The sequence below is a fragment of the Diceros bicornis genome, chromosome X (assembly GCF_020826845.1).
Source record: "Diceros bicornis minor isolate mBicDic1 chromosome X, mDicBic1.mat.cur, whole genome shotgun sequence".
NCBI classification, from domain to species: Eukaryota; Metazoa; Chordata; class Mammalia; order Perissodactyla; family Rhinocerotidae; genus Diceros; species Diceros bicornis.
This window is the reverse complement of record NC_080781.1, coordinates 31,118,070-31,136,334: the sequence shown is the minus strand read 5'-3', so window position 1 is coordinate 31,136,334 and position 18,265 is coordinate 31,118,070. Positions and strand designations below refer to the sequence as shown.

Sequence of the window (18,265 nt, the reverse complement as noted above, 5' to 3'; positions counted from 1 at the left end):
TGATTATTTTCTTTCCCTAAAAAGATATCTTAAAACAAGGGAGAAAACTTGAACTTTATGGAGACTCTCCAGCAACTGTGGAATTCCTAATTCTGTATTTTAAATGGTAGCGAAATAAATCTCTGCACTGAATATCCTACTTTAATGAGGCTTCTCTTATTAGGTGCCAAGTGCAATTATTAACTGATCACTATTTTATTATTAATGACAACTTAATGTCAAAAGTATAAAAACAAAATATAGTATAATATAGTACAGACTAGACTTAACTTTTCATGAAAAATACTTAAGCACATATAATAAAATGTAAAGCCAAAGCATGTCACAAGTGCAGTTTGCAGAATGCATAAGTTTTATGCTTGAATACTTAGAGAAAATGAATAAATAAATATTCAACAAATAATTCAAAATTTTAATATACCTATCCTTTTTTACATGTACTTAGTCCTTTAGTAGTCAACCTCTTTGGGAAAAGAAAACATTTTCTTAAATAAAATTTTCATCATTTCATTTCATATTCAATGTATTTTAATCATTTATATTTTGATTTAATCATTTAAAAACTGCCCACATAATAAATACAGTACTAAACTGACCTTTGTTTTTAATTATATCCCATTTTTTAAAGCAAAGTTCACTTATCTGAGATTGTATCCATGCTATTTATCAAAATTCAATCTCAAAGACTCACAATTTAAGTGATACACACAGGAATCATATCATGAATTTCTATTTTTAAAAAAATAAATATCGGGGCCAGCCTGGTGGTGTAGCGGTTAAGCGCACGTGCTCCGCTTCAGCGACCTGGGGTTCACGAGTTCAGATCCCGGGTGCACATCGATGCACTGCTTGTCAAGCCATGCTGTGGTGGCATCCCATATAAAGTAGAGGAAGATGGGCACAGATGTTAGCCAAGGGCCAATCTTCCTCAGCAAAAAGAGGAAGATTGGCATCAGATGTTTGCTCAGGGCTGATCTTCCTCACAAAAATAAATAAATATCATATTCTGATTTCTTAAACTTTTGCTGCTTAAGTGTAAATATTTGGTTTACGCACATCAGTTGAGTATTTCATATTACATACCAGTAGCTTGAACATAACATGGTCGAATAAGTGGTGTCGTCTTTGGAATCATAGGCGAATTTGACAAACAACACTGAGTGTAAAGTTTTGAAGCCTCGAAGAAATTAATTCGAACTTGAATGTTAAAGTCATATGTTGCCACCTAACAGACAAAAAATACATTACACCTGTGACTATTTTTGCCATAAGAAATTTGTGATACTATTCTTTATTGTATATATTTAAAGTGTACAACTTGATGACTTGATATACATATACAGAATGAAATAACACCACAATCAAGCTATTAACATATCCATCACCTCACCTAGTCACCTTTTTCTTTTTTTTTTTTGTGGTGAGAACACTTAGGATCTACCCTCTTAGCAAATTTCAAGTATAAAGTACAGTATTGTTACCAGAACTAACATATTATCCAGCAATCGCACTTCTGGGTATTTATCCAAAGGAACTGAAATCAGGATCTCGAAGAGATACTTGCAAACCTATGTTGATTGCAGCATTATTCACTATAGTCAAGATATGGAAATAACCTAAATGTCTATCAAAGGATGAACAAAGAAAATGTAGTATACACATACAATGGAATATTTTTCAGCCTTAAAAACAGAAGGAAATCCTGCCATTTGCAACAACATGGATGGACCTGAAGGACATTACGGTAATTGAAATAAACCAGACACAGAAAGACAAATAATGTATGATATCAGACTTATATGTGAAATCTAAAATAGTCAAACTCATAGAAGCGAATAGAGAATAGAATGACGGCTACCAGGAGGCTGGGAGGAGGGAGATATGGGGAGATGTTGGTCAAGGGGTACAAAGTTTCATTCACGCAAGATGAATAAATTCTAGAGATCTAATGAGATACCATTTATTTAGTGAAATAGCAGTTAAAAAAAGACAGTTTCAGAGCCAGCCCTGATGGCCTAGTGGTTAAAGTTCAGCAAGCTCTGCTTCAGCAGCCCAGGTTCAGTTCCCGAGGGCGGAACCACACCACTCGTCTGTCAGTTGCCATGCTGTGGCGGCAGCTCACATAGAAGAAGTAGAAGGACATACAACTATAATATACAACTATGTACTGGGGCTTTGGGGAGGAAAAAAAAAAAAGAGGAAGACTGGTAACAGATGTTAGCTCAGGGCAAATCTTTCTCAGCCAAAAAAAACGCTAACATTAAAAAAAAAAAGACAGTTTCAAAAACGAAATTATCTTGTGACATTGAAAGAACACTTTTTTTCAAAATAAGACAGTTCATTTTTCATGAGTTCAAAAAGAATTCTTAAAAATAAATAAATACATTTTAAAAATAATTCCTATTAATTCAAAATGGACCAAAGACCTAAATATAAAACCTAAAACTATAAACTCTGTAGAAGAAAACACAGGAGAAAAATCTTGGTGATCCTCGGTTAGGCAAAGATTTCTTAAATGCCATAATACCAAAAGAACTATAAGAAAAAATGATTAAATTGTACTTCAGCAAAACTAAAAACATCTGTTCTGTCAATGGTAAGAAAATAAAACTATAACCCAAAAACACATTTCTGACAAAAAAAAAATCCAACTTGTATCCAACATATATAAAGAACACACAAAGATCAATAAAAAAAGTATCTAATGAAAAACTAGGTAAAAGATTTGAAAACACAATTCAGGAAAGAAAATATACATATGATATATTACCACATGAAAAGATGTTTATCATCAGACATTAGGGAAATGCAAATTGAAATCACAGGAGATAACACTTTATACCTATCACAACAGCTTAAACAAAAATGACATTACCAAGTGCTTATAAAAACATGAGCACCTAATACATTCACACATTGCTGATAGGAATGCAATATTTTATAATCATTTTGGAAAACAGTTTTCTAGTTTCTTAGAAAATTAAATACGTACTTAACATAAGGCCAAGAACTCCCAAGTTTAAGTGCTTACCAAAGAGAAATGAAAACTTATTCATACAAAAACCTGCATGCAAATGTTTATAGTAGCCTTATTCATAACTGCCAAAATCTGAAAACAAGCCAAATTCCGCCCAAATAGTGAATGGATAACAGACTGTAGTAAACCTATACAACAGAATACTTTTCAACAATAAAGTAGAATGTCCTGTTAAACATAATAATATGGATGAATTTCAAATGCATTATTCTAAGTGAGAGAAACCAGACTGAAAAGGCAATATACCTTATGATTTCATTTATATAATATATAAGTGAAAAGGCAAAATTATACAAACAAAATGAGATCAGTGTTCGCCATGAACTGGAGGTGGGGAAGAGGCTGACTGCAAATAGGCATGAGGAAAATTTAGGGGAGGTGATGGAACTGTTCTCTATATTGATTTTTGCATTTGCAATACAACTGTATGATTTGCCAATATTCATTAAAAAATCAAGAGAATTTCATTGCATCATAATTTTAAAAACAAATGAAATGAAAAGAAGTTAAAGCTAATCCCTTAGCTCTGATTTTTATACATCTGGCTTCAAAATCTAAAACAGATTAACAATATAGGCAGCTAGTCAGATGAGTCATAGAAGAATGAACACCTAGAGCTTCATAACATCATTGCAATTATATAGTGTTAGCCCTTCATTTTTAAATGAAGACTCTGTGGTCCAGCCTTGATAAAAACACAAGTTTGCATCAAGGAGAATAAAAAGAGCCAACCTTGATGTTTAAGGCCCATATCTCAATTGAAAGGAGAGGGTGACATCAGCCAAATGGTGGACAGTCAGTTCCAAATGCCCATCCCCCCACAGAAACATTGAAAAACAAGCAAAAGCTGTCAGGAGCAACTTTGTCAGAATTCTAGAAAATAGTCAAAGGTTTACAGCAACCAAGTGAACACTGAATCAAGAAAAAGACAACTTTAAAACCAGTAGGATAGCTTTGTGGCATTTTTACTTGCCCTTGTGCCTCTTCCTTCCTGACTCAGTGGAGGTCTTAAAGATGGCAGCCTGCATCCCAGTGTGGGACCCCGGTATCTGGTTTTGGATGGAACAGAGCAGATCTTATTCACAAATCATTGTATTTGTCTGTTCTAACCTGTCTGGGGCTACCTGAAGGACTGATGCAAGGTGCCTGTCTTTGTTTTACCTGATTTCAAACTCACTCAGGTCAGAAAAGCAGGGGAGGGGCCGGCCCGGTGACACAAGCAGTTAAGTGCGCGCGCTCCGCTGCGGTGGCCCGGGGCTTGCCTGTTCGGATCCTGGACGCGCACTGACGCACTGCTTGGCAAGCCATGCTGTGGCGGCGTCCCATATAAAGTGGAGGAAGATGGGCACGGATGTTAGCCCAGGGCCAGTCTTCCTCAGCAAAAAAAGAGGAGGATTGGCAGATGTCAGCACAAGGCTGATCTCCTCACAAAAAAAAATAATAATAATAAAAGAAAAGAAAAAAACAAAGAAAAGCAGCGGACATGGCTCAAAAATATTGTCAGGCAAACCAAAAACTTGGAGCCACACAGAATAAAAGATTACGGTTGAGACATGCAAGCACAGCCTAAAACCTGGAAAGAAAAGCTGGAGAGAGAGTTTCTTTGAGAAATTAGAGCATTCAAAAGCACCCATGTGTACTGGGGAATTCAGGAAGCCAGAAGCATGCCCAGGGAAGGACATGTGCTCAGGAAAGACCTGAGGAGACTCTAAGATATCACCTTTGTCTTATCTCTAGGCTAAGTGCAATCAGGAAGTAAAGGCTAGAATGGAGTTATAAACGGTCTCCCTAACTGCTGAATAAGTGCACTGGCACAGTCAATCCACAAGGAAATCTCTATCAAAACATTAGTTGAACACAAGCTAAAGGAACAGAGACTTCAGTGACCGCACACAGCAAGGGCTTTGCAAAAAATAATCTGGAAAAGTCACTAAACAAATGAATGACTGCAGCCTTCAACAATCAAGACGAGTAAATCTTGGGAAAGGCAGATAAAATCTGATTTCCAGAGTTACCACATTATAATATTCAAATATCTAGTTTTCAACAAAAAGTCACAATGCACACAAAGAAACAAGAAAGCATGGCCCACAGCCCCGTGGCTTAGCGGTTAAGTGCGCGTGCTCCGTCACTGGCGGCCCGGGTTCGGATCCCGGGCGTGCACCGACGCACCGCTTCTCTGGCCATGCTGAGGCCACGTCCAACATACAGCAACCAGAAGGATGTGAACTATGACATACAACTATCTACTAGGGCTTTGCAGAAAAAAAAAAGGAGGAGGATTGGCAATAGATGTTAGCTCAGAGCCAGTCTTCCTCAGCAAAAAGAGGAGGATTAGCATGATGTTAGCTCAGGGCTGATCTTCCTCAAAAAAAAAAAAAAAAAGAAAGCATGGCCCATTCAAAGGAAAAAATAAAATGACAGAAACGATCCCAGAGGAAGCCTAGGCATCAAACTTACCAGAAAAATACTTTAAATCCACTGTCTTAAATATGCTCATAGAGCTAAACGAAACAGTAGAAAAAGAAAAAAAGGAAAACAAGAAAATGACGTATATAAAAAAGAGAATATCAACAAAGAGACAGAAATAATAAAAATCAATGAAACCAATAGTTGGTTCTTTGAAAAGATAAAAAAATTGGACAAAACTTCAAGCCAGACAGAAAGAAAATATAAGACATGAATAACTAAAATGAAAAATAAATGTGGACCTTCCTATCAACCATACAAAAGAAAGGATTCAAAGAGAATTGTATCAACAATTGTACACCAATAAAGTAAATAATCTAGATGAAATTGACAGATTCATAAGAAAACAAAAATTACCAAAACTGACTCAAGAAGAATTAGAAAATATGAACAGACCTATAGAAGTGGAGAATGAATCAATAAGACTCCCCAAGAGAGAAAACTTCAGGAACAGATGGTTTCACTGGTGAATCCTACCAAATGTTTAAAGAATTAATACTAATACTTCTCAAAATCTTCCAAAAAATAGAAGAGGAGGGAAACTTCCTAACTTATTCTTTGAGGTCAACATTATCCTGATATCAAAGACAGATGAAGACATTACTAGAAAAAAAATTACAGACCAATATCTCTTATGAATATAGATCATACAATCTTTAGAAAATACTAGAAAACCAAATCTAACAGCATATTATAAGCATTATACACTATGACCAAGTGAGATTTACTCCAAGAATGCAAAGCTGTTTCAACATACAAAAATCAATGAATGAAATACTCCACATTAATTGAATGAAGGGAAAAAAATATATAGTCATGTCATATGATACAGAAAAAATATCTGACAAAATCCTACACTCTTTCATGATAAAAGCACTCAAAACTAGGAATAGAAGAGAACTTCCTCAACATGCTAAAGAGCACTTATGAAAAAACCCACAGTTAACACCATACTTTAATGGTGGAATACTGAAATCTTTCCCTCTAAGATTAGGAACAATACAAGGCTGCCCACTTTCACCAATGCTATTCAATACTGTACTGGATGTTCTAGTGAGAGCAATGAGGAAAAAAAAGGGGGGGCGCTGAGCAGGAGGCATTCAGATTGGAAAGGAAGGATTAAAACTATATGTATTTTGGGGCTGGCCCAGTGGCACAGCAGTTAAGTTTGTGTGCTCTGCTTCGGCGGCCTGGGGTTCACAGGTTTGGATCCCGGGCGTGGAACGACGCACTGCTTGTCAAGCCACGCCGTGGCGGCATCCCACATAAAGGAGAGGAAGATGGCATGGATGTTATCCCAGGGCCAATCTTCCGGAGCAAAAAGAGGAGGATTGGCAACGGATGTTAGCTCAGGGCTAATCTTCCTCACACATACACACACACAAAAACTATATGTATTTGCAGATGAAATAATCCTATACAGAGAAAATCACAAAGAATCCACAAAAAAAAAGATGATAGAGCTAATAAATGAGTTCAGCAAAGCTGCAAAGTACAAAGTCAACAAACAAAAAAATCAATTGTGTTTCTACACACTAGCAATGAACTCTCTGAAAAATAGAAGTACACAATTTCATTTACAATAAGATCCAAAAGAATAAAATTCCTAGAAATAAATTTATCCAACTTGGTGACAAACCTGCAGACCTAAAGCTACAATACAGTGTTCAAAGAAATTAAAGAAGTTCTGCATAAATGGAAAGACATCTCATGTTCATTAACTGGAAGACTTAATATTGTTTAGATGTCAGTACTACACTAAGCGATCTACAATTCATTGCAATTCCTATCAAAATTCCAAAGGCCAATTTTGCAAAAATGGAAAGGCTAATTATTAAATTCATAGGTAATAGTAAGGATCCAAATAGTCAAAAAAATCTGGAAAAAGAAGAACAAAATTGGAGGGTTCACACTTCTCGATTTCAAAACTTACTATAAAGCCATAGTAATCAAAACAGTGTGATACCTGGCATAAGAATAAACATGTAGATAAATGGAATAGAACTGAGAGTCCAGACATACCTACATCTATGTATACAACCCATACATCTATGGTCAATTAATTTTTCACAAGGGCATCAGAACATTTCAATAGGGAAAGAATTTAGATCCTTATCTTACACCATATATGAAAATTAACTCAAAATGGATGAAAAACCTAAATGTAAGACATAAAACTATAAAACTCCTAGAAGGAAACATAGGGGTAAATTTCATGGCATTGGACTTTGCAATGATTTCTTAGATATGACACCAAAGCACAGGCAACAAAAGCAAAAACAGACAAATGGGACTAAATCAAACACAAAAATACCTGTACATCAAAGGAAACAATCAACCGAGGGAAGAGGCAACCTATGAAATGGGAGAAAATATTTGCAAATCATACATCTCATAAGGTATTAATATCCAGAATACATAAAAAACTCCTACAACTCAACAATAAAAAAACATATCCCAACTTAAAAAAGGGCAAAGGACTTGAATGGATATTTCTCCAAAGATGATATACAAATGGCCAACAAGCATATGAAGAGATATTTAACATCACTAATCATAAGATAAATGCAAATCAAAACTGCAATAAGATATCATCTCACACCCATAATCAAGGGTACGATAAAAAAAACAGAAAATTATAAGTGTTGCTGAAAATGTGGAGAAACTGGACTTATGCACTCTTGGTGGGACTGTAAAATGGTGCTAAAACTATGGAAAATAGTATGGAGGTTCCTCAAAAACTAAAAATAGAGCCACCATTTGATCCAGCAATCCCACTTCTAGGTATATGTTCTAAAGATTTGAAAGCAGGGTCTTGAAGAGATATTTGCATACTCATCTTCATAATAGCACTATTCAAAATAGCCAAGAGGTGGAAGCAAAACAAATGTCCATTGACAGATGAATGGATAAACAAAAGGTGGTATAAACATTATTCAGTTTTAAAAATGAAGGAAATCCTGGGGCCGGCCCGGTGGCGAAGTGGTTGGGTTTGCGCACTCCAATTCAGCAGCTCAGGGTTCGCCGGGTTTAGATCCTGAGCGTGGACCTACTCAACATTTATAAAGCCATGCTGTGGCAGGCATCCCACATACAAAATAGAGGAAGATGGGCAGAGATGTTAGCGCAGGGCCAATCTTCCTCAGCAAAAAGAGGAGGATCGGCAACAGATGTTAGCTCAGGGCTAATCTTCCTCACACACACACACACACACACACAAAAGAAGGAAATCCTGTTACACACTATAACATCTATAACATGAATGATCCTTGAGGACATTATGCTAAGTGAAATAATTCACCCACAAAAAGACAAATATCGTATGATTCCACTTATAGGAGGTATCTAAAGTAGTAAATTTTATAGAAATAGAAAGTAGAATGGTGGTTGCCAGGGTCTAGGGGGAGGAGGGGAGGGGAGTTGTTTTTAATGGATATAGTTTCAGATTTGCAAGATGAGAATGTTCGGGAAATCTGTTTCACAACAATGTGAAAACAACTTTAACACCACTGAACTGTACACTTAAAGTGGTTAAGATGGCAAATTTCATGTTACCTGTTTTTTACCACAATAAAAACGAAAATGCAAAACATTGTGCTCAGTGAAAAAGAATCCAGACATAAATGGTCACATACTGTATAATTCCTTTTATATGAAATATCCAGGATAGATCCATAGAGACTAAACTCAGGCTGGTGGGAAGAGAAATGGGGAGAAACTGCTTAATGGGTAAAGGGTTTTACTTTGGAGTGATGCAGATGTTTTGAAATGAGATAGAGGGAGTAGTTATACCATATTGTAAAGCCACTAAATGCCACTGAATTGTTTACTTTAAAATGGTTAATTTTTTAAATATCTTTTTTTTTTTTTTTTTTTTTTGTGAGGAGATCAGCCCTGAGCTAACATCCGCCAATCCTCCTCCTTTTTTGCTGAGGAAGACGGCCCTGGGCTAACATCTGTGCCCATCTTCCTCCACTTTATATGGGACGCCGCCACAGCATGGCTTACCAAGCAGTGCGTCGGTGCGCGCCCGGGATCCGAACCAGCGAACCCCGGGCCGCGGCAGCGGAGCGCGCGCACTTAACCGCTTGCGCCACCGGGCCGGCCCCTAAAATGGTTAATTTTATGTCATATAAATTTCCCCTCAATAAATTATTTTTTAAAAAATAAGGGAAGGAGAAGTCAATCGGAGGCTTCCAAGAATTCCCCAGACACCCACCATTTGATGATCTCAAAGTTTTATAGAAATAAAAAATAAGAAAGTCTGTTTTGTAAAAATGATTGAGAGACTGTATTATATTAGGTCTCATATGAGATTATTCTATTCATTGAGATTAAACAGCTTAACTATACTTCCTGCCTAATATTCTCCTGTCTTTTAGATGGATGCCTCTGACAGACAAACAGCTCACTTAAAAACTGAAATGGTGAAAATCTTTGAATTCTAAGTGGTAATTTCTTCCCTCACCCTGAGCTCATCAATTAAAAATTAAAGAACCAGGAGGACAGTGTGTGTGTAGGATTTGGAAGTGGCTCCAGCCCTAAATATGAATTTTGGAAATTAAACTGCAAATTTTATAAATTATACAATTTATTAGAAATTTAAAATTATATATAAAAGAACCAAAAATGCAACTGAGGTAATGTCAATGTTAGAATATTTATATATGTAAAAATTATTAGTGTAGTTCAGGTTATTCAAATTATAAAGTATGAAAGTGATCAAAAGTCATTTTTTCTAAAGACCCGTTTATTTTATAACTATGTGTTGATTTTTTATTAAAACCTAACATTATTTATGTTTGAAATGATAAAAATATCAATCCTGCAACAACTGTTGCTCTATGGTTTCTTGGTAAGTTTCTAGAGATGGGGAGAAGGAAAATAGGCCAGAATGGCAAATATTTTAAATGTAGGAAAGAGACATACCTTTTTTTTTTTTAAAGAAATGCAAATTTTTTAAATTATTTATTTATTTATTTATTTTCCCCCCAAAGCCCCAGTAGATAGTTGTATGTCATAGTCGCACATCCTTCTAGTTGCTGTATGTGGGACACGGCCTCAGCATGGCCAGAGAAGCAGTGCGTTGGTGCGCGCCCGGGGATTCCGAACCCGGGCCGCCAGCAGCGGAGCGCGCGCACTTAACCTCTAAGCCATGGGGCCAGCCAGGAAAGAGACATATCTAAGTTTCCAAGCTCATAACAACAAGCACTGATGGTTTCAGAGGGACATATAGCCAACACTGTGCTATACTCATAAAGCCCATGCTGACAATCTGAAAAGTTTTAAATAAAATGTATAGCTAAATAATAGAAAGGGTATACTTACAGCTCCACTCATGCATGTCACCCTACTAAGCAAAACACTTGGGTTTTCATTTTGTTTGTATTTAACACTAGCTGCCTGCTATGGTCTGAAAGTGTCCCCCCCAAATTCATATGTTGAAATCCTAACCCCCACAGATGACAGTATTAGGAGGTGGAGCCTTGGGAGGGGCGTAAACCATGAGGGTGGAGCTCTCATGAGTGGGATTAATGCCTTATAAAAGAGACTCCACAGAGATCCCCAGGCCCTTCTGCCATGTGAGGACACAGCAAGAAGTCTATGACCCAGAAGATGGGCCTCACTCTACCACGCTTGTGCCATGATCCTGGACTTCCAACATCCAGAACTGTGAGAAATAAATTTCTGTTGTTGATAAACTACCCAGTCTGTGGTATTTTGTTATAGCAGCCCGAACAGAGTAAGACACTGGCTATACCAATGCTAATTCCATCTCCTCTCATAGAATCTTTTATAGTCTGTTCTTGTAACATAATTATAGAAGCATAAAATACTGTAGCATGTTTTATTTTCATGCATGTTTCATTTATTTTGACAAATCAGAGCAACCAACTCATTCCCATGATAATCTATTGCTGCAGTGACACGAGTATACAGATGTCAAGGAGTAAATTGAATAAAGATATATTTCATGTACAAATACTATCTGCTTTCATATTTCAGTCCTTAAAACAAAACAAAACAAAACTTTGCTTGATCCTATTTCCTCAGGAATTTCCCATTATTAATTATCAGCAACTAGTTATATTTTGTGTCATTTCTATTTTTCCTCTTCTGGTTTGTTTGCTTTTTTTTAATTTTGAGAATTAATATAAATTGATACTTTCTATCATATGTATTTTAATAGTCTTTATATATTTTTAGGTTACTATCTTATTAAGTTTTTTTCATATAATATAGACTCATATTTTAAAGTCAAATAATATCTAAAAGTATGTTTCCTGAACTGTCATCCTCATCTGGACTGTGATGGATGGAGATGGGTTCTCAATGGAAGAAGCTAAGGGGAACGGAGGAGGTGGTCAACGGAAACGTGAAGACAAGGAACTGAGAGGCCAGGGTTCCAGAGGGACCTCCAGATGGATACTAAAATCACTTAGAAAATGAGAGGAGTAGGGTACAAAATAGACAACGAGCCCGGCTGGTGGTAATCTCCAGAGATTACTACTCAGAGCAAGGGGGAATGGTAAACTCACATAATACAAAATTTAAAGAAGTGGACATTATTAAAAGATAAAGACCATTTCAGGGGAGCAGAATTTGACACCCCAAAATGTGTTTTTTTTGTCTTGAGGATTATTTGGGGTTGATTATTTTTAAGAACAAAAGACTCAGGAAGAAACTTTCACCTTCCTCCTAACTGCCTAAAAGAATTTAAGATAGAAGGCCTGTTCCAGGAAGGAGCTATTATCATAGATGACAATAGTATAATATGAACTAGGTGTGGTAGACAGGGAGGAACCTAGCAAGGCCCATTTGATCAAAGTCCTCTCCATATTCCATTGTCTCTGCAAGGCATGGCAAACATTTGTTTACCAAACATTTGCTTTTCCATCTCCATGTGAATTGCCTTCCTCCCCTTTGTAGTCCCAAACCACTACCCCCACATCCTCTTTTGTCTTTAGTTGAAGATGGTATTTAAGGTGGTGGCTTTGGCCATTTTGGAGAGTTATTGAGTTTTCCTGGGTTTCTCCCATGTATACACGTTATTAAACTTGTTTGATTTTCTCCTGTTATTTTGTCTCATGTCAATTTAATTCTTAGACCAGCCAGAAGAACCTCGAAGGGTAGAGGAAAATTTCTTCTTCCCCTACACCATCTAGAAAAATCAATCCAGGGAGCAAGGTTTCCAGAAACCATCACCTCTAGAGCCACACTCAGATCCAGAGGAAAGGACATATAAGAAGCAGTGCCCTAGAGATAGCCATGCTCATAATATGAAGAAACCATGAAGGGAAAGGAAGTCCTAAAAAACCTTGAGGACTTACGTAAATGTAGGGATCCTAGAGGGCAGAGGGGAAGGGAAAGAAATCCAAGTGTGAGGGAGTTCAGAGCTAGTAGGGATGAGAATCTATTCACAGAGAGCTCCACTTTTGGGGAAGACTGAGGTAAAAAGTGATCATGATGAATTAAGTTCTGACAGTTACTGTGTATTAAATCTTGACTGTCATTGTGTCTACTGCTGGGTCCCAATGTCAGAGATGATAGGAGTGGAAGCCTGGAGTGGTGGGAGAGGTTTAACATAGAGCATCACCGTGGGCTTTATTCAACAATGTCTGATGTTGTGGATGATGGTGATATTGGTAATTATCAAGATAATTCAATATACTGATCTCAGCCCTTAACTGTCTCTTTTATTTTAAGTATGAGGCTTTTCTCCCTCCTGAAACACATATATATTTTCTAAAATACTGTGTGCTGAATTCACGGGGCTGAGAGTCAATCTCTGCCTTCTCTTAACTCACATCTTCACAGACAAGTTACATAAAATGTGTTTTTACCCAAGATAGGCCCATAATTACCCAGAATGCACAACTGAGCGGTTCCATGATTTCTTCACCCATGTAAGTCTTATCTCCTCAGCAAAACTGTAAGAATACAAGACTTATCTTTCAGACAGAAACTCAGTGACACATGCAGAGAAAAGAAGATGAGTCTTATCATTGTGAAACCACTGAGGTATCCAATGAAGAGTGAAAATTTTGAAAGTTTTTTGATGTGTGTCATTCTAAGTGCCTTCCTAGATGCTGTTATTCAAACCAAGGAATACTATAAGTTGAAAAACGATATTCTGATGAAGAAAAGATTTCAGTCCCCTGGCCAGTGTTGGTAGACAAAATTGCTTATGAATAGAAAAGGGGCAGGTGTCATTCAAATGTCCTCTCTTTTAATCCTTAAAGGATCATTCTTAGCTTCCTGTAAGAATGACTGTAAATCCAGAATAACCATTGTGAAATGTTTACCCAAAAGTTGCATATCCTTAAAGGGCAGACAAAGGTTGGTGGAAAAAAGAAAAGAGTGAACAATTCTCCCTCATTTTCAACAGCTTTGGGGCAAATACAGAGAGCTGAGATGAGAGCTGCAGAGCAACCTAGCCACTGCAGATCAACCAGCCTGTGCCACACGGCAGAACATGGGCCACAGCAGCAGGAAAAGGGTAAAAATAGGGAAAGATCTATACCAGCACTGCCAAATACAACTTTCTGTGATGACAGAAATGTTCTGCACTGTCGAACAGCCATACGTGGATATTGAGAACCTGAAATGTGGTATTTTGACTGAGGGAATAAATTTTTAATTTTATTCACTTTTAATTAATTTAAGATTTAATTTAAATACCAACATATGGCTAGTGGCTGCCATCTAGGGAAGCCCTGGCCCAGAAGACATGTGAGTGGCCCACAAGGAAAGGTGGGGCTTGAGTAACTTAGTATAAACAAACCACTCCAGCCTAGGATACCAAATACAACTGAAATTTCCCTCCAGTTCTTTTGACTGTACCCAAACCTGGTGCAGCATAGGAAAGGAAGGGTTACAACTAGGAATAAATCAAGTCCTTTATTGCTGATTTCACATTTTCCTGCTACATAGATCAACCAAGAGAGCACCCATTGGCTATTTACATTTCCAAACACACACACACACACACAAAGACAGACAACTTACAGCTAGCTATAAACATAGTGGAGGACATTTAAAATGACTGGAAACCAGATAATCAATCTGCCTCACTGGCACAAATTTAGTGAGCAAATTCTCACAGGGTGCACTGTCAAAGCAGGATTTTATATGTTCTTCTCATTGTGGGACTGAATTACACTCCTATACACGAAGTAAATCTCCCTTTAAATTACCCAGTTTCTAATGTAGAATGATTCAAAATCTTAAGCAATGTGTGGCACTCCAGAGAAGTGTAAATATATATAATTTATTTTAATTTTATAATCAATTTTTAGAATTCTAGAAAAGCCACAATCTAAACACTAAAAAATGGACTTACAAGTTTTTGTCGGTAATAATAGTAAATTGGACTCAAAAAATGAAAATATCAAATTGCATATGCATCCTCCCAAAAAGTCATGCAACAATTTAAATGGGATTACATATATTTTCTAATTTTTAGTGACCCTTAAGTTAAATGCTTTTGTGGATGAATGATGACATTAAAACCATAGTATATAATTTCATTGTATGAAAATATAAAATCACAATATAGACTTATTAAGAAAAGACATAGCTTGATCTTAACATACTTAAAAACACATAGATGAAATTACTGTACAAACTTAGTTTAATGTCCTTACTGAAGAATGTCTGTGTGTGTGCATTCCTCTGTGTACATGCAACATGCAGGCACTGGGCAGGAGAAAGACATACTTTAATGCTTCAAAATACTAACTTATCACAAAAGAATTACTTTCTTTTTATTTCGAGTTCTTGTTTTTGTCAAACTTATGAGCACATATTTTAAAAAACAAAAATAATCCTACAAAACTTATTTTGAAAATCAGGATTCCCTTCCCTCCACCACTGTATATTTGCACACACACACGTACATGTACAAACATATACATAAATCCAGATGCAATCATTTTCAAGTCTCTTAGTGGTTTCTTTTAGGTTTACCTCAACATAGCTAAACGACCTACATAGAATGTCATAAAACAAGTCTCAATAAATTTAAATTTAAGTAATACAAGTATATTCTCCAATCACAATGGAATTATATTAGAAATCAGTAACTGAAGGAAATGATAAATTAATAACTATGTGGGAATTAAACAACACATCCTAAAAAACCAATGTGTCAATAAAAATTTACATAAGAAATTGCAAAACACTTTGATGAATACAAATGAAAACACAACATACCAAAACGTTTGGGATACAGGTACAGCAATGTTTAGTGGGAAAGGTATAGCTGTAAGACCTATATAAAAAAATAAGAGGGGCTGCCCCATGGTCGAATGGTTAAAGTTCCACACGCTCCACTTCAACTGCCCGAGTTCACGGGCTCAGATCCTGGGTGCGGACCTACTCCACTCATCAGCCATGCTGCGGAGGCATCCCACATACAAAACAGAGGAAGACTGGCACAGACGTTAGCTCAGGGCTAATCTTCCTCAAGCCAAAAAAAAAAAAAAAGAGGAAGACTGACAATGAATGCTAGCTTAGGGCAAATCTTCCTCACCAAAAAAATAAATAAATAAAATAAGAAAGATCTTGGGGCCGGCCTGGTGGCATAGTGGTTAAGTTTGGCATGCTCTGCTTCAGTGGCTTGGGGTTTGCAGGTTCAGATCCCAGGCACAGACCTACACCACTTATCAAGCCATCCTGTGGTCATGACCCACATACAAAATAGCAGAAGATGGGCACAGATGTTAGCTCAGGGCCACTCTTCCTCAAGCAAAAAGAGGAGGATTGGCAATAGGTGTTAGCTCAAGGCCAATCTTCCTTACAAATAAAATAAAATAAGAAAGATCTCAAATCAATACCCTAACTTTTCACCTTAAAAAATAAGAAAAGCAAACTAAACCCAAAGCAAGCAGAAGGAAGTAAACAATAAAGGATAAAGTAGAAATGAATAAATAAAGAATATAAAACACTACAGAAAATCAACAACACCAAAGTTGAATCCTGAAAATATCAACAAAATTGACAAACTTTTAGATAGACTGACCAAGACGAAAAGAGCGAGGACTCAATTTAATAAAATCAGAGTGAAAGAGAGGACATTATTACCTACCTTACAGAAATAAAAATAATAAGAGAACACCCTGAATAATTATAGGCCAACAAATTAAATAACTTAGATAAAATTTCTCAAGAAGAAACAGAAAATTTAACCACTTTCACCCAAAGGTAAAAACTTCCAGTTATAAGATAAATAAGTCCTTATATTATAAGGGATATAATATACAGCACGGTGACTATAGTTAACAACACTGTATTGCATACTTGAAAGTTGCAAAGAGATTAGATCTTGAAAGTTCTTTTTTTTAAAATTTTTTATTGCAGTAACATTGGTTTATAACATTATATAAATTTCAGGTGTACATCATTATACTTCTATTTCTGCATAGATTACATCATGTTCACCACCCAAATACTAATTACAACCCATCACCACACGTGCCGAATTATCCCTTTCGCCCTCCTCCCTCCCCCCTTCCCCTCTGGTTCTCACCAGAAGAAAAAAAATTTGTAACTATATGTGGTGATGGATGTTAACTAAACTTATGGTGGTAATCATTTCACAATATATACATATATCAAATCATTTTGTTGTACACCTAAAACGAATACATGTTATACGTCAATTACATCTCAAGAAAAAAAAGAAACGGCAATTTGCCTGGAAGAAGTATTAGAGAAAACTATTAGAATATAGATGAAGCAGGGAGGAAAGTAGGGGAGAATTATTGGCCTTAGTTTTCTCAAAGGAAGCCAGAGAACTGATTCCAGTAAAATAGAAAGTTTCCAAGGAAGAAAACATAAATACTAAAGGAACACGAGGTCATTTCAGAATGAGCAATAGGAAATTAAACCAACATTCAATGGGCTCCATCCAAAGTGGGTCATAAGACAGATGAAATTCACGTGAAATCTATATGAAATCTAACAGGCAATACTGATTAAAAAAAAGAACTGAGGAATGAGAAACAAGAGGAACTCTCCTTTTATTCTGGGTTCTATAAATTTTTACTAAGAGGAATACATGCAATAAATTTTTTAAGAAAGTTTGTCCATGATTTGACCTGACACAGAAATGCTACTCATGTTTAAGAACTGGGATGGCAGATATCTTGTACCAAGTAATGTAATCATGCTATCTCCAATGACATGGATTTAACTTTTTGAGTTGTCTTGTACAGATTATTATCTAATTCAAGATAATGTTTCCCAATATTCTACCAAATCCTGGCAAATGTCAATTTCTTTTCTTTCGTTCCATTGTATTACAGGTTTTCCATTATTCGCTTCTACAGATACCCTTGTAGATATAAATAAAGGCTTAAGCATCTAGAAATTACTCCCGAAATAAACAATCCTAGAAAAAACAAATTGTGACTGCAAATTTCTTCCTATAAATATGGAAAATGGAACAGAAAATAGACCATATAAAAACGGTAATTGACATTTTGATGATTGCAACTTTATGAAATTGAAGATTTTGAATGCTAATGACTAGGAGGAAAGTTAATAAACCTGAAGAATGGATATGAGAATTTTGTGTCCAGAGGCTAAAGGAATACGGACTATTCTTTGTCACGTTTGGATTCCTAACTTGGTATCATGAAGGCCCAGTGGTTCAGGAGGCTGAGGACATAACATTGCATTTCCCAAGCTCTACAGCTCACCAGCAACTAGCCTTGACAAGTCACTTAGCCTCACTGTGCATCAGCTTCTATGATT

At 36.4% G+C, this 18,265-nt stretch overlaps 1 protein-coding gene across 1 annotated transcript in view; it reads right to left on the bottom strand.

The window, feature by feature from the left end:
* CFAP47 (cilia and flagella associated protein 47) overlaps positions 1-18,265 on the bottom strand; it is a 533,305-nt gene that overhangs the window by 420,550 nt on the left and 94,490 nt on the right. The window contains exon 22 of the mRNA XM_058535621.1: positions 1,084-1,225. Within this exon, the coding sequence (XP_058391604.1) occupies positions 1,084-1,225 (142 nt within the window). The remainder of the gene's footprint in view (positions 1-1,083; positions 1,226-18,265) is intronic.